Here is a 27,059-nt window from a genome sequence, read left to right on the forward strand (position 1 = left end):
GGGCCTGGGTGGGTTAGAAAGCTTGCAAGTCTTAATCTGGAAGATAGCCCACTGCCCTCCATTTTCCACGTGAAGGTTAAAACTCACCCTGAATACTGGGGAGGTCTTGAATGGCCCACATGAAGTCTTTCATATTCACAGTACCATCCTCTGCAAGGCAAAAAGATTAGCTGGGATGGGAAAGAGAGACCCACGCTGAATTTGTATCCCATGCTGAAAAAGAGACCCCCCACCCTATCCCTGGATGAATTCTTTTATTGATTCATATGCTGTTGGTACCTCGGTTTTCGAGCATCTCAGAAGCCGAACTTTTTGGTTTTTGAAGACCAAAACCCAGAAGTAATTGCTTCCATTTTCGAACGCTTTCCGGAAGTCGAATGGCTTCCGCTGCATGTTTTTCCATTTTCTCCACTGACTTTGGAGATGCCCTCTGTACTTTGGTTGTCGAACGTTTCGGAAGTCAAACGGTCTTCCAGAACTGATTACGTTCGACAACCGAGGTACCACTGTATTTCTATCCCTGGAAGATGAAAGCAGTTGTGAGAAAATATGGAAGAATTGCAATTTGATGGTGATGCTGACCACATGGGGACCTTCCATAAACGTCCATGAGGGAGAAAAGGCAGTTACACATGAAAAGCACCCTGGAAGCGTCCTAATTGGAAGGAGGATGGGCAGTGAGTGGCTGATTATTCCAACCCCTGTCCCTGGCTTCATGTAGTCCACACCCTGCAAAACCTCAAAGCACCCTGCCTGAGTTGCTTTTCCAAGCATGGGATAAAGAGATGATGAAGATATATTTCCCCCCTGAGGGTGAAAAGCAGCCTAGGGAGGAGAATTTTGAGTTGAAAAAAATGAACAGGGAGAAGGGCTATAGTCCAGCCTCCCTCCTTTCTGCCATATCGATTCACATCCTGCTCCTGGCTGCTTCGGGTTACAAAAGTTAAAAAGAACGTGAACATGGAATATGTACTTGTCAGGGAACTGACATCGGAGCGAGAGGCGAAGGGGAGGCTCCCAGATGATGCTGGCGAAGGACCCAGCAGCAGGGGGAGAAACAGCTCAGTGGAGGGGGAAGCCAATCAGCGCAACACCGGGGATAAAGGGAGGCAGACGGGGGAAGTGGAGAGAGGGCTCCAGGACTCTTCACTGGACATCAGGGAGGAGAGCCCAGGTCCTCCGCTACCCACGCCTTCCCTGCGCAGAAGACTCCCGCGCAGTGAGAGGAGGAGGAGACTGGGGGTCAAACAACTTTTATGTTGGAAGAGGTTCAAGAAACGCCCACTGACGGATTCTGCCAGTGACTGAGGCAGCCACGATGAGAAGGGGCTGTGCAGTCAGAAAGGTTTAACAAGGCAATTAACCGAGAAAGGCACCAGTTTACGCACGAGTAACTCATACCCCACTACAGTACTGTATGTAGCTTGAGCATCAGGTGTGAAGCATTGGTGGCACTGAGGACTATTCAAGGACATGATCCAATGGTGAACCCAGTGATGCATACTCACTATTGATTGTCCTTTTGATAGCCTCTTGAACTTCCATCTGAGTTAAGCGAAGCCCCATAGCACCCAGGATAGAATCCAGTTTGCTGACATCCACCATTTTGCCTTGAGCAGAAGGGGAGGGAACACTCAGTAGCAATTCATATCCATCACTTCTGTTGTGTAAAGTTAATTCCAGATATTTTCCATGTTATTCATGAAACGTAGTTTGGTCCAAAGGCTCTTCCCTGTCCCCACTTTGAGGCTCCAGAATGTCAGAAGAGCACTATAGTTGTTCATTTATTATTTGTTGTCATGAACCATGAGCACAGAATGTGCACTTGCACAGAATAAAGATCATTGTTTTTAATAATAGTTTCTTAACGCAACTGCACTGTAACCACCCGTCATTCAATATTACAGTTCAGCTCACCAGTCTGCTGGCTTGACAAGACCGAATGCACCCCTCTCTTAAATGTTTCCACGTCCACCGTCCCATCCGCTGCAAGGAACAAAAAGAAGTTGTGAACGAGACGCAAAAGTGCTAAGCGGCTCGGAAGGTAGCGGCAGCGGGAGCCAGAATAGCAGTTTCACTATTGGTTTGGCACAGAGACAGCTCTCAAGCTCAACCCACATTCTTAACATGAATAAAAAAATTCCTTCCAGTAGCACCTTAAAGACCAACTAAGTTCTTGGTATGAGCTTTCGTGTGCATGCACACTTCTTCTTAACATGAAGAAGAAGAAGAAGAGTTTGGATTTGATATCCCGCCTTTCACTCCCCTTCAGGAGTCTCAAAGCGGCTAACATTCTCCTTTCCCTTCCTCCCCCACAACAAACGCTCTGGGAGGTGAGTGGGGCTGAGAGACTTCAAAGAAGTGGGACTGGCCCAAGGTCACCCAGCAGCTGCATGTGGAGGAGCGGAGACGCGAACCCGGTTCACCAGATTACGAGTCCACCGCTCTTAACCACTACACCACACTGGCTCTCAACATGCCAACGTGAGGGGCACGAATTGGGCCAAAAGCTCTTCTCCTCCCCCAGTGGCACATATATTAGTCCCAAAGTCTTAATATCTATCTCTGGGTTTCCCAAACTTGGGTCTCCAGCTGTTTTTGGACTACAATTCCACTTCATCTCTAACCACCGGTCCTACTAGCTAGGACTGGTCCTTGTAGCTAGGGATGATGGGAGTTGTAGTCAACTAGAGCTAGGGCTTTTTCGGCTGTGGCTCCAATCTGGTGGAACACTCTTGTCACAAGAGACTAGGGCCCTGTGGGACTTGACATCTTTCCGCAGGGCCTGCAAGACGGAGCTGTTCTGCCAGGCCTTTGGTCGGGGTTCAGTTTGACTCCCTCTCCCCTTTCATAAGAACTTGCATGAAAGTGGCCTCCCAATTTTTCTCACAGGCCCATATAAGTTCAGCACAAACAGTTGGGCCTGGTGAGCATTTAAGGTCCCCAACCCTAATCTGCGGGTTGCCATCCGATTGGATTTTATTCTGATCCTGATCTGATTTGAGGATGTATTTTAATTGATTGTCTGATTTTATGTTAATGTATTATACATTTGATGTTAGCCGCTCTGAGCCCGGCTTTGGCTGGGGAGGGCGGGATATAAATAAAATTTATTATTATTATTATTAGTCCCAAAACAGCTGGAGACCCAAGTTTCGGAAACCCTGATCTATCTGAATAAACAACAAGCGAACATGCCAATGCATAATTTTAAAAAATTGCCCTAAGAATAATCAGTTAAGAAAACCAACAAAAAAAAACAACAAGAAACCAAAGCAGACAGGGTAGGGATCAAGCAACTGGCAGAGTCTTGAGTTGCAACCCTCTGAGGATCTTTGCAACCCCACAAGTTGCCAGCTTAGGGGCAAAAAAGATCTGTGGTAGGAGTGGCATCAGTAGCAACAGTCCACCCGGAGGGGCAGGGTTTGGAGCACTGACTCTTCTATTACTTATTTATTTCTTCCCAAAAGGCTACCTGTTGACCAGGGAGAGGCAGTCACAAGGAAGTCCTCTACCCCATATTTTGACTTGGCATAGGTGAAGATCAATATGAATAAAAATTTGTGCTTCTGTATATTTTCATAGTTTTTACCTGGAGGTGGGTAGCAGGGAGTGGGGAACCTGTGCCCCCTCAATCAGCTCTAGCCACCATGACCAATGGTCAGAGATGATGAGCCTTGCAGCCCAAGTAGATCTAGAGGAACACGACTTCTCCACTCCTGTTTCAGAGTGGTATCCTTCATGCTATGTGTCTCCCATGCTCCTGCCCAGAAGCCCCTATTAACCATTGTCGTTTTTGTACATGAGGATTAAACTATATGCAATGCAGATTTTGAAAGATGCACCCACAGCTATTTTTAGTTGTCCCCTCAGGTTCATTTTGCCATGTGCCTTTGAGGGGTGGCTGCAGCACAAATAATTTGACTGTTCCCCCAACCTTTCATAAACAAGACTGATCAGAAGAGTTGCCTTGCTGAATTAAATCAAGCTCGTCTAGCACTCAGCATCTGCCAGATATAAAGAATCAAAGAAACCAAAGAATCAAAGAAACCAACCGTCAATCGGAGTACATTTCAACGCCTCATACAGCTGCTTGTTGGTTAACTGGATGCCCATTTCATCCAAGACTTCCTCCAAGTTTTCGATAGCAACCCTTTTCTCTGCAAAAGAGGCGACAGTGTTGGCAACAACCTTTTGCCGAATGCCCAAAGAATTGTGCAAAACGTGCTCAAGATCACAACACTGTCCTTGCAGGGAAATGCTCTCCTCAAAAGGGTTGAGATTTTGTGAGTGTCCCATATTACTGCTCAGAGGGTGCACATGAAGTGACAGCATGGGAATGATGCAGCAGAGGAACTCTGCAGGTCCTGGCAGAGTGGCTTTTCCTGCTGGGAACCAGAACTACCAGGTCCAAAATCCCCAGTAAGAAACTAACACTATGTGCATCATTTCTACCAGGGAGAAAGCCCCACAAAGGTCAAGGTGGGACTTCTCCCTGGCAGAAATGATGTGCATAGTGTCCGTTTACCTCCAGGGATTCTGGGGCTGCTAGTCACAGAATTCTAGAATTCTAGAATCATGGTCCAACCCCCTTCCCAACACAGGAAATCCAGGGCTAGAGCTGTCCAGAAGCCTCTGCTTGAAGACTTCCACCAAGAGAGAAATGAATGAAGGAGCAAAGAGAGACAAGACAAAGGAGCCTCAAGTTGCTAGGTAGGTAAGGTAATGGTAAGGTAAAGGACCCCTGGACGGTTAAGTTGAGTCAAAGGTGAACATGGGGTTTTGACGTTCATCTCGCTTTCAAGCCGAGGCAGCCGGCATTTGTCCAGGCAGCTTTCCAGATCATGCGGCCAGCATGACTAAACCGCTTCTGGCGCAATGGAACACCATGACAGAAACCAAAGTGCACGGAAACGCCGTTTACCTTCCCACTGCAGCGATACCTATTTATCTACTTGCACTGGTGTGCTTTTGAACTGCTAGGTTGGCAGGAGCTGGGACAGAGCAATGGGAGATTATCCCATCGCAGGGATTTGAACCGCCAACCTTCTGATTGGCAAGCCCAAGAGGCTCAGTGGTTTAGACCACAGTGCCACCCGTGTCCCATGCTGGGGAAGGACCACGGGAAAGAGAAGGCTTCGGGAACTATGGGAAGACAGGGACCTTTAGTCCTCGCAACTGTCTCATTGGGGCAACATCTACTGCAGAGAGTTACTGGGCTCATTAGACCTGAGCTGTTTTGTTTCTTTGAATAGTTAACTTCACTGGCACCTTGCGAGTTATTACTCACCTGTCCCTGACAATGACTGTATTCATTTTTACGCAAGACAGAAATGCATTGCAGCCTACAATCTCACATCTGCAACACGTCTGTGACCAGTTTCCACATGCCTTTGAACTGCTTGAATATTCAGCACCTAATGACTCATATCTGAATGTCGGAATCAACTCCACTGAGCAGAACTATGTCTATGGTGATATGAAAACTGTGCCACATATAGAGTCCACATATAGAACAGTAACCTATTGGTATGTCCAGACCGCCCCTCCACCCCACCCCAAACTATGGACTTGTTAGTGTGATTGGTTTTAAGGCTCTCAACTTACTGGTTGATGACAACCCCCGGAGCGCATGGATTTCTTTGAGACAGTCACTGAGGTTTACAGTTCCATCCTCTGTAATGCAGAGAAAAAGAAACAGCAATAGACTGGTCCCATAGCCACTGTCATCATTTAAATAACTGCCCCTGAAAACATCACAGACACTTTGGGTGGTCAAGAACATGGCAGCATGGCTGTTGTCCAGGACTAGCCACTGGAGAACATTACACTGCTTTTTGAAAGAGGTTCATTGGTTACCAGCCAGCTTTTAGGCTTAAAATTCACTGTTCTGAGGCTAACCTTTAGTGTACACATCAGAGGACATGTGTACTTGTGTACTCTTGTTTGTGATTTAAGACCAGATGTGCAAATCTGCCTCCTAGCATAGGAAGATTAAACCCTACAATGGAAAAAGTACTTAATGGTTGGGTGCAAATTGCCTTGCGAGTATTTTTATAGGGTCAGTTCTCTCAGAATGAAACCCCACAGTCTGGGCATCAGATATTCTGCATATTGTTTCGTATGTTATGTTGTTGTTGTTTAGTCGTTTAGTCGTGTCCAACTCTTCGTGACCCCATGGACTAGAGCACGCCAGGCACTCCTGTCTTCCACTGCCTCCCGCAGTTCGGTCAAACTCATGTTAGTTTCGAGAACACTGTCCAAGCATCTCGTCCTCTTTCGTCCCCTTCTCCTTGTACCCTCCATCTTTCCCAGCATCAGGGTCTTTTCCAGGGAGTCTTCTCTTCTCATGAGGTGGCCAAAGTATTGGAGCCTCAGCTTCATGATCTGTCCTTCCAGTGAGCACTCAGGACTGATTTCCTTAAGAATGGAGAGGTTTGATCATCTTGCAGTCCATGGGACTCTCAAGAGTCTCCTCTAGCACCATAATTCAAAAGCATCAATTCTTCGGCAATCAGCCTTCTTTATGGTCCAGCTCTCACTTCCATACATAACTACTGGGAAAACCATGGCTTTAACTATACGGACCTTTGTTGGCAAGGTGATGTCTCTGCTTTTTAAGATGCTGTCTCGGTTTGTCACTGCTTCCCTCCCAAGAAGCAGGCGTCTTTTAATTTCGTGACTGCTGTCACCATCTGCAGTGATCATGGAGCCCAAGAAAGTAAAATCTCTCACTGCTTCCATTTCTTCCCCTTCTATTTGCCAGGTGGTGATGGGACCAGTGGCCATGATCTTCGTTTTTTTGATGTTGCGCTTCAGACCATATTTTGCGCTCTCCTCTTTCACCCTCATTAAAAGGTTCTTTAATTCCTCCTCACTTTCTGCCATCAAGGTTGTGTCATCTGCATATCTGAGGTTGTTGATATTTCTTCCGGCAATCTTAATTCTGGCTAGGGATTCATCCAGCCCAGTCTTTCGCATGATGAATTCTGCATATAAGTTAAATAAGCAGGGAGCCAATATACAGCCTTGCCGTACTCCTTTCCCAATTTTGAACCAATCAGTTGTTCCATATCCAGTTCTAACTGTAGCTTCTTGTCCCACATAGAGATTTCTCAAGAGACAGATCAGGTAATCAGGCACTCCCATTTCTTTAAGAACTTGCCATAGTTTGCTGTGGTCGACACAGTCAAAGGCTTTTGCATAGTCAATGAAGCAGAAGTAGATGTCTTTCTGGAACTCTCTAGCTTTCTCCATAATCCAGCGCATGTTTGCAATTTGGTCTCTGGTTCCTCTGCCCCTTCGAAATCCAGCTTGCACTTCTGGGAGTTCTCGGTCCACATACTGCTTGAGCCTCCCTTGTAGAATTTTAAGCATAACCTTGCTAGCGTGTGAAATGAGTGCAATTGTGCGGTTGTTGGAGCATTCTTTGGCACTGCCCTTCTTTGGGATTGGGATGTAGACTGATCTTCTCCAATCCTCTGGCCGCTGCTGAGTTTTCCAAACTTGCTGGCATATTGAGTGTAGCACCTTCACAGCATCATCGTTTAAAATTTTAAATAGTTCAGCTGGAATATCATCACTTCCACTAGCCTTGTTATTAGCAGTGCTTTCTAAGGCCCATTTGACTTCACTTTCGTATGTTATAGGGCTGCTTTATTTGTTGTTAGCTGCTTTAGGCACCACTGTATGGAAAGTAGGGATAAGCATTTGAATAATAAATACTGACCATTCACATCCACATTCGCCAAGACTTCCTGGAGCTCTTTGTCACTCAAAAAGAAGCCCTTGCGGGCCAGAATGGATCCAAGATCCAGAACAGAAATTTCTTCTTCTGGAGGGCAAAAGAGGAATGGAATCAGTGAGGGGATGGATAGACAAATTCACATAACACTAAAACCAGGGTTTGTTTAACAAACCACAAGATAATCCTGAGTTGTCCCACAGATTATCAAACAAACAATGGCTTATTTCTCCCGTCTTTGCTTTGTTTTCTAGTTTTACCGAAGGTGTTGTAGACTCTGAAGCAGCACAAACGCAGGACGAAAGGGAGAAACACATTCCATTAACCCTTCTCACAGCTATTTAATAGTTTTCTGGGTTGTTGTGGCCTGTATAGATTGTTTTTTAGCCGTTTCCTTCTTCCATCTCCCCCTCTCTAGGAATCAGCTCTTTCACTTTAACCTTTCTCTTTCCCAACAGCATTGCCTTCATATCCTCTTTTCTTTCTTTTTACCCAAATTTATCAAAATACAAAAAGGAGAGATCATGTTTAGAAGTGGAGGGAAGGGAAGATTATTTAACCCTCTTCCTGCACACTGATCCCAATGAAAATCCCTCCAGCCACAGGATTTTATTTGGATAACAGATGTCTAGAAGCAGAATTACCGTATTTTTCACCCCATAGGACGCACTTTCCCCCCTCCAAATATGAAGGGGAAATGTGTGTGCGTCCTATGGGGCGAATGCAGGCTTTTGCTGAAGCCTGCAGAGCGAGAGGCATCGGTGCGCACCGTCCCCTTTCGCTCTCGAGGCTTCAGGAAGCTATCCGCAAGCCTTGCGAGCCCGGCGGGAGTTCCCGCGGGCTCGCAAGGCTTGTGGGCAGCAGCCTGCAGCCTGAAGCACGGGGCGCCCTCTGGAGGACGCCCCGTGCTTCGCGCAGGAGTCCGCAAGCCTTGCGCGTCCGGGGGGAGTTCCCCCAGGCACCCAAGGCTTGCGGGCGGCAGCCTGTTCTGGGTGCTGGGGGGGGGGAAATAATTTTTTAAATTCATTTCCCCCCCAAAAAACGAGGTGCGTCCTATGGGCCAGTGCATCCTATAGGGCGAAAAATATGGTACTTTCCACACATAGCTTAAATCAGAACAGCAAAGATGGAGTGCTACTAAAGCATCCATGTCCAGAAGCATTCTTCCGGAGTGGCATTTAGATCTCTCTCTCTCTATTGTGGCTCTTCCCTACTAAATGAGAACCCAATCTTTCACTGGGTTTGCATATAACTCTAAACTATGGTTTATTAAACCACGGTTTAGCTTTGTGCGTGAACGCTGCCCTGCAACTTAACTATGGCTTGTTTATTGTCAGCAAATCATGATCTTAAACCATAGTTAAAACAAAAGCAAAGATAAATTCAGAGCAGTTTTTCCAATATAGCAAAAGGGAGCGGGTCACATTTTGGAAGGATAACAAATAAGCCAAGATAATTTTGCGATATCAGCCTAGATTCTATGTGAACAGGGCCGGATTTAGGTTTGATGAGGCCCTAAGCTACTGAATGTAATGGGGACCTTTATATGTCCAGCTGTCCTTCGTCAACAACAAATTGTCACTGTTTTGGTGTTGAATATATACTATATGGTAATTTATGGACCTAACAGGTATCTAAAGCCATTTGCACATGCAGAATGTAGGCACCCTATATATAGAAATGAGCAAACCAGTGATATTTTAGGGAGCAGGCTAGCAGGCGGGGCCCATGTCTTACATCATAGGGGCCTACACAACACTAAACACTGTTGCTCTATGTAGGTTTTATTTTATTGGTTTTTTATCTTATATTTTGGAAATGTACATCGTTTCCTCCCCCTTTAAATTTTTTTGGGGCCCCCAAGAGAGTGGGGTCCTAAGCTATAGCTTGTTTAGCTTATATGTAAATCCAGCGCTGTATGTGAAGCACAACCAGAGGGATGGAAGGTGACAATAGGACCTAGAGATGTTACAGTGTCTTCATGTCTGCATGAGTGTAGGCAAAATCAGAAGACAAAAATAAATAAAAACTGATGTTTTATTGTGTGCCTACCCAGTTGTTCCTGTCCAGAACTACATGCAAGACTCATGAGCTAAACACTGACATTTTACAGGATCTCAAAATTCTGACTCCAAAACACACAGAGCACAAAAAGCAAGCATTTTTCTGTGGTGTGGCCCTTCCCCTCTCACAGTGCTTTCTCAAACATCTTATTGACTCACCGCTCTGACGATGTTGTTGGCTCTTTCTCACCTGTTTCATAAATTCTTCCAGGTTCACTTTCCCTTCAGCTGATGGAAAAAGATATCAGAATCAGAAGGAGACCTCGCTCCCCAACGAGGCTCCAAACAGGGGCAGATAATAGGGTGCCCTGAGCGAAAACAAAATTTGCCCCACCCCCTCTAAATCTGTATTATTTTCGCAATAATTCCTTTTGGTACGCAGTCGCTTTTTATGGATCTTCTCAGTAGGTATCTGTACACATTTTTTATTACGATTATGATTATTATTTTGCGCCCCCTCAGCTTGGCGCCCTGTAGGGGGGACGGACCACTTGCACTGCCCTAAACCCAGCACCGCTCCAAATTTAAATGGAGACCAGCAAACATCAATCAGATAATCTCAGTTCCAGTCCTTGTGGGTTCAGATAAAAAGCTGAAAGCGCCAACTTAGTTTCCAACATATCTACAATTTTTTTTAAAAAAAGAAGAAAGCCCCAGTAAATAGTCACGTATTCACCTTTCCTTAAGAAAGTAAAGAGACATGATTAATTTACGGGTCTAGAGTTTATTTCTCTAGTTGCCAGGATATGTTCTCTGAAGTGTACGCAAATTTCCTCTTTGCATATGTATTTGTAAAAGGTAAAGGGACCCCTGACCATTAGGGCCAGTCGTGACCGACTCTGGGGTTGCGGCGCTCATCTCGCTTTATTGGCCGAGGGAGCCAGCGTACAGCTTCCGGGTCATGTGGCCAGCATGACTAAGCCGCTTCTGGCAAACCAGAGCAGCGCACAGAAACGCCGTTTACCTTCCCGTCGGAAGGTATTTATCTACTTGCACTTTGACATGCTTTTGAACTGTTAGGTTGGCAGGAGCAGGGACTGAGCAATGGGAGCTCACCCCGTCGCGGGGATTCGAACTGCCGACCTTCTGATCAGCAAGTCCTAGGCTCTGTGGTTTAACCCACAGCGTATCGTGTTTCAAATGATATTCTGTATTTTTCGAAATTGCCATAGTTACGAGAAACTGATTCCTCCACATTCTAGGCCCCCTCCTCAGTACCTACTCCTCTAGCACAGGAATAAACTCTGGCTTGTGGGCCAATCTTGACCCACCGGGGAGTCCAGGTTGGCCCCTGAGGCCATCCCCCCCCCAAAAAAACCACACCCACCTCTCCATCAGCTGACATCACCAGGTGATGCCAGCACACTCTAAGCCAGTAAGACTGAACCCTTCACTCCTTTGCTAGTGAGCAGTCCTGGGTTCAATCCTGCAGGGGTGCTGCTTTGCCAGCGCATTCCTTGAGAGGAATGCAGTGGTGAAGAAGAACTCCTGCAGCCAGCAGGATCGTGCTCTGCTCATCAGCACATTCCCTGCACATTTTCGTTACTATGCCTCTCATGCCTCTGTTACAGAACCATAGACTTTCAGATTGTGGGGTTTGTCCGGTGCGGGACGCCAGACCACCCGAGCTTGCAAATTATCTCAGCCGTTTCACAGAAGCCCATACTGACCATCCACCGGGGCATTTTTTAATGCTTCCTGGAACTCTTCTTCTGCGAGCTGGATGCCTTCAATGGCCAGAACGTTGCCTAGGTCCTGAACGTCCACCATTTCTCCTGCAATTGGGTGCAGAACAGATTGGAATGGCATGGGTGCAGATCCTACATACGTCAGTCACAGAAAGATAATAATAATAATAATTTATTATTTATACCCCGCCCATCTGGCTGAGTTTCCCCAGCCACTCTGGGCGGCTCCCAATCAGTGTTAAAAACAGTACAGCGTTACATATTAAAAACTTCCCTGAACAGGGCTGCCTTAAGATGTCTTCTGAATGTCAGGTACAGTGGTACCCCGCAAGACGAACGCCTCGCAAGACGGAAAACCCGCTAGACGAAAGGGTTTTCCGTTTTGGAGGCGCTTCGCAAAACGAATTTCCCTATGGGCTTGCTTCGCAAGACGACAGCCCATAGGGAAATCTCAGGGACAGCGGGGAAGCGCAGCGCGTCTTCCCCACTGTCCTCGGACCTCCTCCCGCCGCCGGCTTCGGAACGAAGCTCCGATGCCGGGCGGCGGAGGGGGAAAGCCTCCCGCCGCCGCACGGCATCGGGACAAAGCCCCGATGCCGGGCGGCGGAGGGGGAACGTCTCCCCACGCCGCGCGGCATCGGGACGAAGCCCCGATGCCGGGCGGCGGAGGGGGAACGTCTCCTCCCGCCGCGCGGCATCGGGACGAAGCTCCGATGCCGGGAGGGGGAGGGGGAAAGCCTTCTCCCGCTGCCCGGCATCGGATGGCTTTCCTGAAGACTTGGGGTGGGAGGAGGGTTTTCCTTCCCACCGCCAACATTCAGAATGCTGTTCTGAATGTTGGCGGTGGGGAGGAAAAACCCTCCTCCCACGCAAGCCCCGGGAACAGAGGGAAAGCGCTGCGCCCCTTCCCCTCTGTTCCCGTACCTGTCCTGAAGGCTTGCGGTGCGGAGAAAAGCCCTTCTCCGCACCGCCAGCCTGGCAAGCGGTTTCCCTAGGAACGCATTAATTGATTTTCAATGCATTCCTATGGGAAACCGTGCTTCGCAAGACGAAAAACCCGCAAGAAGAAAAAACTTGCGGAACGAATTAATTTCGTCTTGCGAGGCACCACTGTAATTATTTATCTCTTTGACATCTGATGGGAGGGCGTTCCACAGGGCGGGCGCCACTACCAAGAAGGCCTTCTGTCTGGTTCCCTGTAGCCTCACTTCTCGCAATGAGGGAACCGCCAGAAGGCCCTCGGCGCTGGATCTCAGTGTCCGGGCTGAACAATGGGGGTGGAGACGCTCCTTCAGGTATACAAGACCGAGGCCGTTTAGGGCTTTCAAGGTCAGCACCAACACTTTGAATCGTGCTCGGAAACGTACTGGGAGCCAATGCAGATCTCTCAGAACCGGTGTTATGTGGTCCCAGCAGCCACTCCCAGCAAGCCGGCTGGTAACCTCTGTTCTGTTGCAGATCCCCTGTGTACAGAGGAAAACTCTGGGCGTTTTTAAAAAAAATAAAATTAAATAAATGCTTTAGTGTATTTTGATTGTTACTCTTTCACTACGCTTAAGCCATTATAGGAATGGTTTGAAATGTAAAAAAATCCTTCTGGGATGGTGCAGAGGAGCAGGAAAAGAGACAGATGAACAAGCAGTGGGCAGGGTGTCCTACGATCCCCACAGCATGGGGAGAAATTGCCTGCCCATTTCTGAAGAGAAATAAGGAGATGCTGATATATTTCAAACGTCCATTTCAAACCTTCCCCCTGAGTTCAACTCACCTTCATGCGTGGGAGATGGCTGTGTCAGACGGACGTCCTTCACTGCTTCCTTCGAGCTCAGGCTGTCATCAGCTGCAAACAACATGGCCGCCCACATAGGGTTTAAGGTCATGAGAGGTGCCTCACCCTTATGACAGTACATTCTTCGGTTCACGTTCTAAGCCAAAACATTTTACCTCAGGTTTCTGGAGAGGACGATTTACATGGTGTGGGAGCAGGGCTCCCCCCCCCCTTTTAAGCCAGAACTCAGTTCTGGCACCTCTCAGGTGGGCGCCATTGTTCATGGTAAGTTCCAGCTCCTTCCCCCCCCCCCGAAAAATTCTTAAGTTGTGGGTGAACACGACACAGCAATTCTTCAGACAGCTCTTGTTTATTCACAGGCCAGAACAGAACAGAACAGAACTGAACTGAAGGGTTCAGCCAACCTGCTTATTTAGAGCTCAACTACAAAGCAACAGTAACAACTTTCTGTAACTATCCAATCACTGGACGTCACTTTCAATTCCTTATTTGCATATGTGGTCCTGAGTGAAAACTATCTACAGTATCCCCCTGCTGGCCCAGGGTGAGAACTTCAATACATAACAAAAATAGCACTAGGTGGGAGTGAAATAAGAACGAGGAGTGCTACTGAGTCAGGTTGAAGGCTCATCTTGTCCCTCGCTGTGTTCTCATGGCGGCCAACCAGACGCTTATGGGAAGCCCAAAAGCAAGGAAATGAGTGTCGCAGCAACACTCTGCTCCCTTGCGATTTTCCGGCAACTGGAGGTAGAACGTAACTGTTTTGACTAGTCGCCATCTATAGTCTTTATTATTTATTTATTTTCTCAAATCCTTTATTATTTTATTCACATAATATATACAACCTTTACAGCAAACAACTTCAAAATAAGCAGACAACTCCAAAATAAAATCACATGTAACAAAACCATAAGTCTCATGTTTTCATTTACACTGATCTCCTCTCCGATACTTTCACTTGATATTTCTTGCTGCTTTCTGCTTTCCTTATAGAATCTTTATAAAAATCCGTAGTCATCTATAGTCTTATCCTCCATGAATATGTCTAATTCTCTTTCAAAGCTAGTCCAGGTTGGCGGCCATCACCCTATCTCATGGAAAGTTTTTAAGTGACAGGAAAAATTGCTTCCGAGTCACGATAGTTTGATACACCACCTTGTTTTATATTTTCTTCGAAAGTGTGGTTTAGAACCATTTAAACCAACAGAGAAACAAAGCCCATTATGTGCCTGTTTCGCTCCCAAACAATTCTTAGCTCTCTAGGAGATAAATGGTTTTTTTGGGGGGGGGGAGTGCATTAAATGCAAGGTCAGAATGGCTGCATAAATGACTGTTTCCTTCCTGATACACGCATCTTTGCTGATGGACATTTCTCTAAAATGTAGGCCCTAAATGCACTGTAAGCCTCCTCACATACAACTTACCACCTGGACTGCTGCCTGTTAAATCTTTCTTCCCTTGTTCTTCGGAAAGGAGGCTGCTTTTCTGCTCCGATGTGGGACTCAAGGTATCACTCTCAGCCACGATCCCTTGGATCAATTAGCAGGAATTAGTCAGCTGCAATGATCCATGTTCTGTACTTTGCAGCAGTGGCGTAGCGTGGGGGGTGCAGGGGGTGCCGGCCGCACCGGGCGCAACATCTGGGGGTTAGGGTTAGGGGGCGCAAATCCACGGGTTAGGGGGCGCAAATTACTTGCCTTGCCCCGGGTGCTGACAACCCACGCTACGCCACTGCTTTGCAGGCTATACTACTGCATTAGAACAGGCTTGTAAAAAATAACTTAACCAAGTGCCCCTCCGGTGAATAAGAATTGTTTCCTGCTTGGCAGGGGGTTGGACTCGATGGCCCTTGTGGTCTCTTCCAACTCTATGATTCTATGATTCTATGAATTGGCCTGGGTGACTAGACAAGAACATCAACTATTTTTTTGGACACTAACATGGGGGCAATGGGGGGGGTGTTGAGCTGGTAAGCGGTGGACTTTTGTGAACAACAATCATTTAAAGTGCTTTTAAAGCACACCCGCTCCATTCCACCCAAATCCTGAGAGCTGTAGTTTGCCCCTTCCCTCGCAGAGCTACAATTCCCAGCACCCTTCAGTTCCTAGGATTCTTTGATGAGATAAAGGTAAAGGGACCCCTGACCATAAGGTCCAGTTGTGGCCGACTCTGGGGTTGCAGCGCTCATCTCGCTTTATTGGCTGAGGGAGCCAGCGTACAGCTTCCGGGTCATGTGGCCAGCATGACTAAGCCGCTTCTGGCAAACCAGAGCAGCGCACGGAAACGCCATTTACCTTCCCGCTGGAGCGGTACCTATTTGTCTACTTGCACTTTGACGTGCTTTTGAACTGCTAGGTTGGCAGGAGCAGGGACCGAGCAACGGGAGCTCACCCATCACGGGGATTTGAACCGCTGACCTTCTGATCGGCAAGTCCTAGGCTCTGTGGTTTAACCCACAGCGCCACCCGCGTCCCCTTTGATGAGATAGCATGTGCTTTAATATAAGGTGTGCACACAGCCTCACTTGCGAGGCTAAGCCAGGGAGGCAATTCTTACATTCTATTACAAAATTGTCAATCTTGTGCCTTAGGTGCTCGGAGCTGTACAGAAACTGTTCATTATCCTCTAGCCCACCACCATTAAAAAGCCCCAGAGACTCATCTTCTGTACCTGCTTTCAGCTGCACATTCTTCACCCCTTCCATGAACTCATTCAGGTTAACTTTGCCATCATCTGGAAGACAAGATGGGGGAAGAGGATGGCTCAACTGGGCAGGGAAGCAGAGGTGCAATTATTTTGCAAAGGGTGTTGCTAGGAGCTGAACGGGATGTAAATAAACTGCACAGTCTGCATCTGGGCAGGCAAGGCAGAGATGCAGCAAGGAAGGGACAGAGAAGTGAGAGATGGCCTACTAAGTGCTGGAGAGGTAGGGCATACTTGACACATGCATATACTTGAGATACGTGTATCATAAGATACAACAGAAATTTCAAGATCTGGGATGGGATGTTTCTCAAGCACAAATGACCCATGAGGCTCCATTGCCTGCATTCCCCCCCCCCAACATGCTTTATCACATAGACAGCAGCCTTAGGCTGAGGACCAATGGGACATGCTTAACCCTTCCGCCTTCCGCAGTTCCCCGTTTAATATTGCCTGCTGATTAAGGTTTTAAATGATAATTTTAGGTTATATTTTAGTGATCAAGATTTATTTTTATTTTTTTAACTGCCGCTATATCTGAATTGTCTCTGTTATACCCAATTGCAATTCAATGTATTCCTGTTGTGTTTTATGATTTTCCTGATATTGTAAGTGACCCGGAACTGGTCTGTGACTGTAATAATAAAATTCATTCATTCAATATTGCCTGCTTATGTGTTACAGCTCAGCCTGGATGGAGAAAGATGCAGGCGCCTGTATATTTTCCTTCATTGGGTGAAAAGTAGCTGGGGGAAGTTTGAGGAGGAAGTTTCACCCCTCTGAAACTCAAAACCTCCCCAGGGCTGCTTTTCATTATTTCTTTTAAACAGGGGGAGAAATGTTACTTATTCGTCTTACACACAACTGTCTCGAGTGTCATGTGGGCTTCAGCCAGAGTCTGTGAAATCACCCAAAAGGAGCTGAAAGGGGAATGTGCATTTTCTTCCTGAACTGGATGCTCTTAATCTGTTTTACTTCCAAGAGGGGTGGGAGAGCAAGCGCTATAAAGACTCACCATCCACAGTTGTAGATTTCAGAGCTTCTTGGAGCTCATTGTCTGTTAGCTGAATGCTCATGGTGGCCAGAATAGCATTCAGGTTATCGACAGGAACTCGATCCGCTGTGAGAGAAATGATAAACGTGGAAACATTTACAGGGCCTTGGAATTCCCTGCTTGTTTAACAAAGCTTCGAACGCTGCTGGGGATTGTGTGCACTCCACGCAAGAAACACAAATTCAGAAAACTAGAAATCTGTATCAAGAAGAATAGAATTCCATGAAGAAGAAGAAGAAGAAGAAGTTTGGATTTGATATCCCGCTTTATCACTACCCGAAGGAGTCTCAAAGCGGCTAACATTCTCCTTTCCCTTCCTCCCCCACAACAAACACTCTGTGAGGTGAGTGGGGCTGAGAGACCTCAGGGAAGTGTGACTGGCCCAAGGTCACCCAGCAGCTGCATGTGGAGGAGCGGAGATGCGAACCCGGTTCCCCAGATTATGAATCTACCACTCTTAACCACAACACCACACTGAGCTGTGTAAAGTGCCAAAATGTATGCATTTTTCTTGTACGGCATGGTACAGAATTAAAACTGCTAGCACTTTTTGCAAAGCTAAGCAGGGTCTGGGATGGTTTCAAAGCTGGATGGGGGAACCACATGTTGACATTCCTGCACTGTGGATGGTTGTTCCAGATGACCCTCACGGTCACTTCCAACTCTGTAATTCTATGATTCTATTTATTGTGCACTCTTTGCTGATTTGCATAATATCTTCTGGTGTTACAGAACATGGGGGTACAAGAAGCCACGCAGAACTTTGATGTCCCTCTCTATGACCCCCCTAGAAATCTTATTCAGCTGCTTTCTGAAATGTCCGCATCTGATAGCCATCTTCAAATATCTCAAGGGCCGTCACATGGAAGAGGGAACAAGCTTGTTTTCTCCTGCTCTGGAGGGTAGGAATCAAAGCAATGGATTCAAGTTACAAGAAAGGAGACTCCAACTAAAGATCAGGAGGAACTTTCTGGCAGTAAGAGCTGTTCAGTAGCAGAATGGTCTCCCTTGGGAGGTTGTGGACTCTCCTTCCTTGGAGGTTTTTAAGCAGAGGTTGGGTGGCCATCTGTCATGGATGCTTTAGCTGAGATTCCTGCCTTGCAGGGGGTTGGACTAGATGACCCTTGGGGTCCCTTCTATGATTGGCCACCCACTGTTGACCCAAAAGGGCCTGAGAGACTCCGCTTTTTACAAGCATCCCTTTGGGAAGCCTCTCTTACCACATTCTGCACCCCTGTGGAATCACAGAATGAAACCAGTCCTGTGCGCAGGTGTGCTTTGTCCATGGACCATTTATCCCATCTGCTTCGACGCTGGTCTGTTCCTCATCATCTAAAGCCTGCCTGGGGCTTTAAGCCCTGTCAGAAAACAAGTGCTCTCTTCAAATGCTTCCAGTTTAATTTAACAAATTTCTAATCCAACTAACGAAACCCACTTACCCTCAGCTTGGTTCTTGACTACACTCGCCATCAATTCGCTCATGTTCACCTTCCCATGTTCTGCAAGGACAAAATACTGATAGATAAGACAATCTGCAATGCAGAAAGTGGCCAGACAGAAATGTATGTGTTGAAATTCTCATACGCAAATAAAAATTGCTATATTTCAGTATCCATCATGATTATGACCCTGGTCCAACACAGTGATGATTCAATGGCCTATGCTACTGATGCAGATCCCAGATATTGCATGCCCTAGTCTGAGAGGCAGGAGTTTGCTAATTTCCATGAGAAACAGAGAGGACAAACTCAGTGACAGACCTGGATCTTTAAGACAGTGGCTCTTGACTGCTCACATAGGCAGCCTCTACCTGAAGACATTCTCCTCATCTGTGAACCCTCACCTATGATGAAAGAGTCACTGGGCAAACTTGCCGGTGATGTCAGAATGCCAGATTCCAGCCAGAACACTCCTGCTTGACCTTTCACTGAGAAGTAAGTTCTGTACAGAAGTCTGTGTGAGGCCTCCATCTCCACAGAGATCGGCCCACAGTTAAAGCCATCCCACTCTGTGTTAGAGGCACATGTAATAATAACAACAACAATAATAAATTTTTATTTATACCCCGCCCTTTCCAGTTCAGAAAACCAGGCTCAGGGTGGCTAACAACAAATTTAAAACACTTAATTGATGCACCAAAAAAAAAGCATAAAATACAGTATAAAATGTGAATAACAATAAATTCAGAATTAAAAAATCAATTTAGGGGGGGAAATCCATCCAATAAACATTCGATGATCACCAGGGCTAGCTGGCTAAATTAGTCCTATTTGGGCCAGCGAGGAGACCAGGGGAGAATTAGCTGTGGGATCCCAGAGCGGGTAATCTTCATAAAAAGGGGAGGGGGAGGGAAAGAAGGGGAATAAAAGATCAGGCTAAGTTCAAATTGGAATACCAGTGTACCAGTGGGTTGTGATGTTTCTCGCAGCCTCTGGGACCGGTTTGCTGAGGGTGACCTCCCAAGAGCTGAGGGACTTTTTGAGGAGGAAGATTCAGTGTCTGAGTAGAACGTGGGCAAAACAAAAAACAAAAAAACCCCACCCTGCCTGAGATCAGGGAACAAGGTTCACTCACCATTCACAGTCACATACTTCAAGGCTTCTTGGAGTTGCTCTTTGGTTAAGTGGATCCCTAAGTTGGACAAAACGGAATCTACCTCTTCCATAGCAACCATATCCCCTTGGCCACCTAGTCAGGGGAAACAATGAACCAAAGGCCAGACATTCAGAAGCTGGTGGGAAATCCACAAGGCCTTGCCAAAAAAAGGTCAAGCTTCTGCAAAACCCAAGAAGTTAACCTAACAGCGTAATATACCGTATTTTTCACCCTATAAGACGCACTTTCCCCCCTCCAAAAATGAAGGGGAAATGTGTGTGCGTCCTATGGGGCGAATGCAGGCTTTCGCTGAAGCCTGGAGAGCAAGGCACCAACCCCTCTCGCTCTCCAGGCTTCAGGAAGCTATCCGCTAGCTGTGGGAGACCCAGCTCTCCCACGGCTAGCGGAGACCTTGCCGGCACCCAGAAACTTGGGGCGTGCTGAGCTCCGCACGCCCCAAGCTTCGGGATTAGCGCAGCGCTCCGCTAGCCCTGGGAGAGCCGCGCGGCTCTCCCAGGGCTAGCGGAGACCTTGCTGGCACCCAGAAGCTTGGGGCGCGCTGAGCTCCGCACGCCCCAAGCTTCGGGATTAGCGCAGCGCACCTGGGGAAAAAATAAATTCCCCCCTTTATTTCCCCCCCAAAAAACTAGGTGCGTCCTATGGGCCGGTGCGTCTTATGGGGCGAAAAATACGGTAAGCCTGCAGGGTCATATCAAAGTTCTACCTAGTCCAGCATTCTGTTTTCCACAATGGTCAGGCAGCACCTCTGGGAAGTTCATAAGTAGGCCTTTACGGCCATAGGGGCATTATTATGAGCCAGACCAAAGGCCTGTCGAATCCAGCATCTAGTCCAACCGCCTGTGATGCAGGAATCTCAGCTAAAGCATTCATGACATCCAGCCTCTGCTTAAAAACCTCCAAGGCTTCTGAGAAGTCCATCTGTGGGGCACAAAGGCAACAGCCCACTGTAGACCTAGCAACTAGTCTTCAGTGGCATACTTATTACCTCTGAACCTAAAGGTTTCATTTAGCTGTCGTGGCCAATTGCCATGGGAGAATATGCCCTCCCTCCAGGGCCAGCCCAAGACATTTTGGCACCTGAGGCAAAACACAAAATGGCGCCTCTCCTCCAAGGAAGAAGGGGTGAGTGAAGATCTACATTGGGAACAAGGGGGAAGGAATCAAATCAAGGGAGGGGGATCAAATAACCTATTTTCATGACCAGAAGAAGGAGGAGTATCAAGAGGAATGGAATAAATTTAAAGACTATTTAGTTACCGTATTTTTCGCCCTATAAGACGCACTTTTTCCCCTCCAAAAATGAAGGGGAAATGTGTGTGCGTCCTATGGGGCGAATGCAGGCTTTCGCTGAAGCCTGGAGAGCGAGTGGGGTCGGTGCACAACGACCCCTCTCGCTCTCCGGGCTTCAGGAAGCTATCCGCTAGCTGTGGGAGACCCAGCTCTCCCAGGGCTAGCGGAGACCTTGCCGGCACCCAGAAGCTTGGGGCGCGCTGAGCTCCGCACGCCCCTAGCTTTGGGATTAGCGCAGCACACCTGGGGGGGAAATAAAATTTTTTTCCCTTTATTTCCCCCCCCCCAAAAAAAACTAGGTGCATCCTATGGGCCGGTGCGTCCTATGGGGCGAAAAATACGGTAAATATGTTAAAATAATTTAAATAGAAATACTTGTGAGTAATAGAATGGCCTAGGAGTTAAATATGTGAAATTGTATAATGTTAAGGATAGAAGTCAATATGAAAAGAAAGAAAGATGTTAATTGACTAAGTAAATTTTATGTGAAAATAGTTTTGGAAAACTGCTACAATGATTGATATGGAAACTCAGCTGGGGGGATTCGAGGAAGCCACTTAACAATGTTAACAAAAGTGGAATTATTATAGTTAAGATAAATGTTTCTTTGTTTGTTTGTTAGTTTGTATTTGATGTTTTTGTTTTATTTGTTTGTTATAAATTTGAAAAACCAATAAAAAATTGGGGGGGGGGACAAATAACCTATTTTCAACCTGTTTGTTTTGGGAAAAGATGGTCTCAGTTCATGTTATTCACAATGCGTTGAATTGCTATGTTTTACCTAGTGTAGGGAACAGGCTGGGCCAGTTAAAGGGTTGTTCAGAGGAGACAGCCAGAGGAAAAAGATATATTCATTTGGTGATGGTTGTGAGAAAAGAGATGGGGTTGGTTGGTTGGTTTGCTTGCCTCCCCTTCATTCAAACAGTACAGACTACACCCCATGCTATCAAAACCACATTTTGAAAGCTTAACAACTGAAAATAGGTTCCGGGGCTAAGCCTCGGCTCAGAATATGCTGAAATTTCTACCATTTATTTTAGTACCATAATGGAAAGAGAAAGGAAAATCCAAGGCACACATAGCAGAGTCTTCCTGGCATCAGAGACCTCACTCACCTTCAAGAGCCTGCCCCATTTCACTAAGGCTATTCATAAATTCATTGAGGTTCACTTTCCCATCCTCTGTGAGGGAGTCAAAAAAGCGCAGAGTTACATGTGCGGCACCTTTGAGACAAGCACAATTCTTACACCCCGGCTTCTAAAACCAGAGACAAAACAAAACCAAAAGCAAGGAATAACGGAAGGAGACACACAGTGACAGAGATGAAGTATTAAGAACACACTTTGTAGGGAGAGTGGGATTTTGTGAAAAAGCTTGATTCTGGTACAGACTGGGCTGAGCCTCCTTCACTCTTAGCTTACGGCTGCATACATACTATACCTTTAAAGTGCATGGAGAAAACACAATTTAAGGAATTGTGGGCACTGCAGTTTCCCCCTCATGGAGTTACAGTGGTGCCTCACAAGACGAAAATAATCCGTTCCGCGAGTCTCTTCGTCTAGCATTTTTTTCGTCTTGCGAAGCAACCCTATTAGTGGCTTAGCGGATTAGCGCTATTAGCGGTTTAGCGGCTATTAAAGGCTTAGCGGCTTAGCGGCTAAAAGGCTATTAGCGGCTTAGCGGCTTAGAAAAAGGGGGGGGGAGTGAAAAAAAATCAGAACACTCGAAAGACGTTTTCGTCTTGCGAAGCAAGCCCATAGGGAAATTCGTCTTGCGAAGCAGCTCAAAAATGGAAAACCCTTTTGTCTAGCGGGTTTTCCGTCTTGCGAGGAATTTGTCTTGCGGGGCACCACTGTACAATTCCCAGAAACCTTTAATGAACTACAGTGCCCAGGATTCTTTGAGGGAAGTAATGTGTTTTAAAGGTATAGTGTGTAACACAGCCTATGTCTGTTTTCCTGAGCCAGCATTTTACATCTGGCTCTTGTTGGTTATCCTCACAGTTCTAGTAAATTCCACAAGCCTGAAGCCTGCCCACCCCTGGTATAAGGCATTGAGGGAACCCCACTGCACTGAGATCTGGGACGTAGCAAAGGATGTTCCAGACCTCAGTATCTTCTACTACTATAAGAGAAAGCAATAAATTTCCAGAATCTAACTGTTTAGGGTTCATGAACCCACCACCTTGCCATTCTCCAGCTGCTTCTCTTCCCCGCCCTTTTTGCCCACATGTTTTAAAATCTCAAATATGGAATCCATAAATTCTCACCATCAACTTTAACTTGCTTGAGGACCTCCTGCATCCCATCTTTGGTTAAAACAATCCCCATGCTTTCAAGAATGGAATCCAGGTTTTCGATGGGGACCTTGTTGCCTTAGATAGGAGGAGAAATTGAACATAAGACCAGGTGAAATCAGCTCTTGAGCAACTGCCCATTTATAACTGGCCTCGCGGTGTTAGGTTTAAAAGAAACAAACACCAAAGCAGGATTTTATTTTATTTTTACATATGGCGATGTAGGATTTCCCCTTAGCTCTTTGCACTGAAGGGACAAACAGTCCCCAACTGCCAAAGGGAGAGGAGGCTGAAATCCTCATTAGTGCCTCAAGTCTGGGCCCCTGATGAGAGAATTATCATTCCCCCATATAGCATTCAAGCTTGCTCTTTGCATTACCATTGTGGCTTGGGAATACTCTACCTACCATGTCTTCCGCCAAGCTCCTACTTGGTTCAAGCTCTCCTTCCATATCTCTTATCCTTAGAGACATAACCCTCTTATAAGGTCATGAATGCCCAGCACCGAAGCCTTGGCAAGACAAAATTTCAACACCCGGTGCTGCCTCAATACAGCTGGGCTCTGTTGAAAATGGCTTATCCTGCAGAGCAGGAAGTGACCTCTCCAGACAACGGAATGACTCTTCTTTCTGTGGCTGCGATCTCCTGGGTGACGCGGATGACCCCTCTGATGTGGCCCAGGGCACTGGCAAACCACGCTACGCCACTGCTCCCATCCCAGGTCTAAATAAAGCATAACTGTAGGGAAGAATCCTTGTTGTCTTTCTCAAGGGTGCACTGTGGCTCCCGTTTGCTCTGAACCCACAAGAAAGTTTCCAGAATACAGAGCTGCAAAAGCTTCTGCTGAGGAATGGAAAGCAGGTTTTAGGATAGGGGTGAAGGATGTTCCCAGAGCTACATCCACACAAAGTGTTGTAATCCACTGCTCTATTTGCACTTACTTTCCGCTTGGGAAAAGCGTCGAGTCTTGGTCAACGCAGACAAGACATGTTCCACACTCACTTTCCCGTGATCTGCAAATTAGTGAAAGAAGTGTGGGGATGTCAACCAACGAAATAGTATTTTGGTTCAGCCTTCCCTACCCAGTGCCCTCCAGATGTTTTGGACTACAACTCCCATCAGTCATTATGTTAGCTGGTTAATCATCCACCTTTCTGTTGATTAAATGATGGTTAGAAGGAAAAATCAACATTAGTATTTTTGCTTTCTTTCCATTTTACAGTAATACTTCAGAAATAAAAATAACCTTGAAAATATACACGAGTGCCCTTGATTTGACTCTCCAGTTAAACTGTCTTCTACTATTAATCAACCAAAGCTTTTGCTCATTTATCTAATGGTTAGCTGATTAAAGCTTGAAGTGCTTAAGGGGAAAAATGACAGATTTACTGGGTTTCTCTCCAATTATGATTTGGTTTGCAATTTTAACAGGCTAGTCAGTTTTGATCAAAGCCACTGGCTTTTAAAAGCCTTACCGTTTGGTGTAACGTTTTTCAATGCCTGCTCGATTTCATCAGGAAGTAAATTGAGGCCCATACTGCGCATGATAGAATCCAACTCTCCAGTGTCCACCCAGCCTTGTTTGATGCTATTCATCGTTTTCATAGCTCCTTCCATCTCTAAACACAGACAAGAGTCAACACAATGAACCATCCACAGGCAGGAGTCTCAGTGAAGCATTGAATAGTCTTCTTTCAGTCTCTGGATGCCCAATGAACTTCACTCACATGTGGTGCTAGTGGCAAGCTTTGCTCTTACCTACAGCTGTGGAGAATCGCCGGGTATTGGGCAATTCGTTCATAAATTCTTTCAGTTTCACCATGCCATCCCCTACAAGACAAAGCAGAAATGAGAATGAAGTCGTTGCAAAAAAATAACTGAACGGGGCAAAGATGTCTCTGCAGTCTGTGGCCATGAGTCCAAGGACTACAAACAAGCTTTGGATATTATGATAGTGTTGCCTACATTTCTGATACCAGTGGGATGATGGGAATTGTAGTTTAGCACCATCGGGGGGGGGGGTAAAGGTCCCTCACACCTGCATTAGACTGAGCAGCAGCCTCCCCTAAGATTGCCTGGCACAGATGGGCAACAGGTGAAATTATGCCAGGCATGGGCAAACTCGGCCGTCCAGATGTTTTGGGACTACAATTCCCATCATCCCTGACCACTGGTCCTGTTAGCTAGGGATGATGGGAGTTGTAGTCCCAAAACATCTAGAGGGTCGAGTTTGCCCATGCCTGAACTATGCAGTGATCCTTAGCTATCTGAAGAAAATGGGTGGATTCACTGTACCAGAAGGAACCTTCACGGTTACGTGACCAAGCTTGGAGGGGGAAACCACTTCTGTTTGAAGGACCCTCCCTATCAATCAAGGCCCAACAGAGACCCCAGGTTTGAGCAATGCCATCCTAGAGGGCTCCTTGGTTTTCAGAGGCCGAAGAACGATCTGAATGGCAGCCACAGCTGGCAACATTAACTTGCTTTTGAGCGTCATGTCTTCCCACTCTGAGGAAGAAGAGTTCAAGGTCCCACAGTTGGCACCGTTGCCTGAAAAGCAGGCCTCTGTGGACAAACCCCACTGGAAACACACTGCTGGGGATCTAGGGGTGGTCATCAAAATAGTGGCAGCGTCAGCAGCACTTTGGTAGTCACCCCTCACAAGTCTGACCAGCTGTTCCTTGCCCTTGCAGAGATGACTTTTCTCCACCAGAGCAATCCTCCAGAGCAGAATGGAGAGCAGGGTGGAATAAAAGGCGAGACAGTGAGCAAGGAAATGGCATTGTTACAGAAGTTGGGTGCCACACCCAGTCTCTGAAGAATGGTAGCAAGATTCCAGGAGGTTCCAGGTGCTCACCCAGGGTTTGTGTTCCTTTGGAGAACTGAAGACACAGCAGAGACTGCTGTAGCTTTTAAGAAATATGGTTTATTCACCTATTTACACCTTCAGACTGTATGGAGGAAGTCCAGATCTTGCAGCACAGTTGGTCATCTCAGTCTGGGCTAGCACTGGAGTCAAAGGCATCTCTCCCAGCCAGGCTTCAGCCAGCCTGCCCAAGATGGATCTCTATTTGTTCTCTTCCTTCTTCTTCCCAGCACACCTTGCTAAAAGACTCTCTTTTCCTATCACTCCACACTCAGTTACCATGACAAGCTTCTGTCTGCCCAGGCCCAAGTTTCCTCTTAGATGGGCTATCAACACCTTTTGTCAGGTTAATAATGTCTCTATCCCAAGTGAAGCCCTGGCACGGAAAGGAAGCTTAGCCTGTATTTTCCCACTTGCCTGCAATACGCCAAATAATCAAAATTCTACCATTTATTAATATCTAGGGTTTAGTGGGGGGCACCTCCCACATTCTATAACAGTATTAAAACAGGACAGGAAGAGGACTATTGGAAGCCACCCAGAGTGGCTGGGGCAACCCAGTCAGATGAAGGCATATAAATAATAATTATATGATTATGGATTGCCAGAAAGCGAGATAAGAAAAACTACTCCGAACCCAGTAGGTAGGGAAGGAATGTGGGTGGAGCCTCCTGAGCCACTCTAGGCCATCAAACTCTATATTGCATGTGACCCTGGCAGTGCTGAATAGGAATAGGAGATAATCCATATTTGGACTGAGAGGGCTAGTAAATCATTAAGGGTTTTAGCAGAGCTGTGCTAGCTTTAGAAGAGGGTTTCTTCATGGGGAGAGCACTCAAACACTGTAGCCCCCTCAGACCTGCAAATCCCAGGTGGGCACAACCTAAGCAGGGCTACAATCGCGTGCCACCTCTGCCCATTTGAAATTGGTCTCGAGGGAATTGAGAGCC

At 46.7% G+C, this 27,059-nt stretch overlaps 1 protein-coding gene across 5 annotated transcripts in view; it reads right to left on the bottom strand.

Annotated features, from left to right (window-relative positions):
• LOC310690462 (uncharacterized protein) overlaps positions 1-27,059 on the bottom strand; it is a 123,773-nt gene that overhangs the window by 15,743 nt on the left and 80,971 nt on the right. For 4 of the 5 annotated variants that reach the window (XM_083469373.1, XM_083469371.1, XM_083469374.1 and 1 more), the window contains 19 exons: positions 25,002-25,073; positions 24,719-24,862; positions 24,185-24,256; positions 23,217-23,321; positions 22,063-22,128; positions 19,616-19,729; positions 18,481-18,540; positions 17,003-17,107; positions 15,955-16,017; positions 14,709-14,813; positions 13,264-13,335; positions 11,478-11,582; positions 9,967-10,035; positions 7,730-7,834; positions 5,608-5,676; positions 4,056-4,160; positions 1,918-1,986; positions 1,509-1,610; positions 88-150 (listed from right to left, as the gene is read on the bottom strand). In XM_083469373.1, coding sequence (XP_083325499.1) covers positions 88-150; positions 1,509-1,610; positions 1,918-1,986; positions 4,056-4,160; positions 5,608-5,676; positions 7,730-7,834; positions 9,967-10,035; positions 11,478-11,582; positions 13,264-13,335; positions 14,709-14,813; positions 15,955-16,017; positions 17,003-17,107; positions 18,481-18,540; positions 19,616-19,729; positions 22,063-22,128; positions 23,217-23,321; positions 24,185-24,256; positions 24,719-24,862; positions 25,002-25,073 — 1,665 coding nt within the window. The remainder of the gene's footprint in view (positions 1-87; positions 151-1,508; positions 1,611-1,917; positions 1,987-4,055; positions 4,161-5,607; positions 5,677-7,729; positions 7,835-9,966; positions 10,036-11,477; positions 11,583-13,263; positions 13,336-14,708; positions 14,814-15,954; positions 16,018-17,002; positions 17,108-18,480; positions 18,541-19,615; positions 19,730-22,062; positions 22,129-23,216; positions 23,322-24,184; positions 24,257-24,718; positions 24,863-25,001; positions 25,074-27,059) is intronic. The other variant, XM_083469372.1, reaches the window with a different exon arrangement.

Source organism: Podarcis liolepis (genome assembly GCF_965112155.1).
Source record: "Podarcis liolepis genome assembly, chromosome: 13".
Lineage (NCBI taxonomy): Eukaryota > Metazoa > Chordata > Lepidosauria > Squamata > Lacertidae > Podarcis > Podarcis liolepis.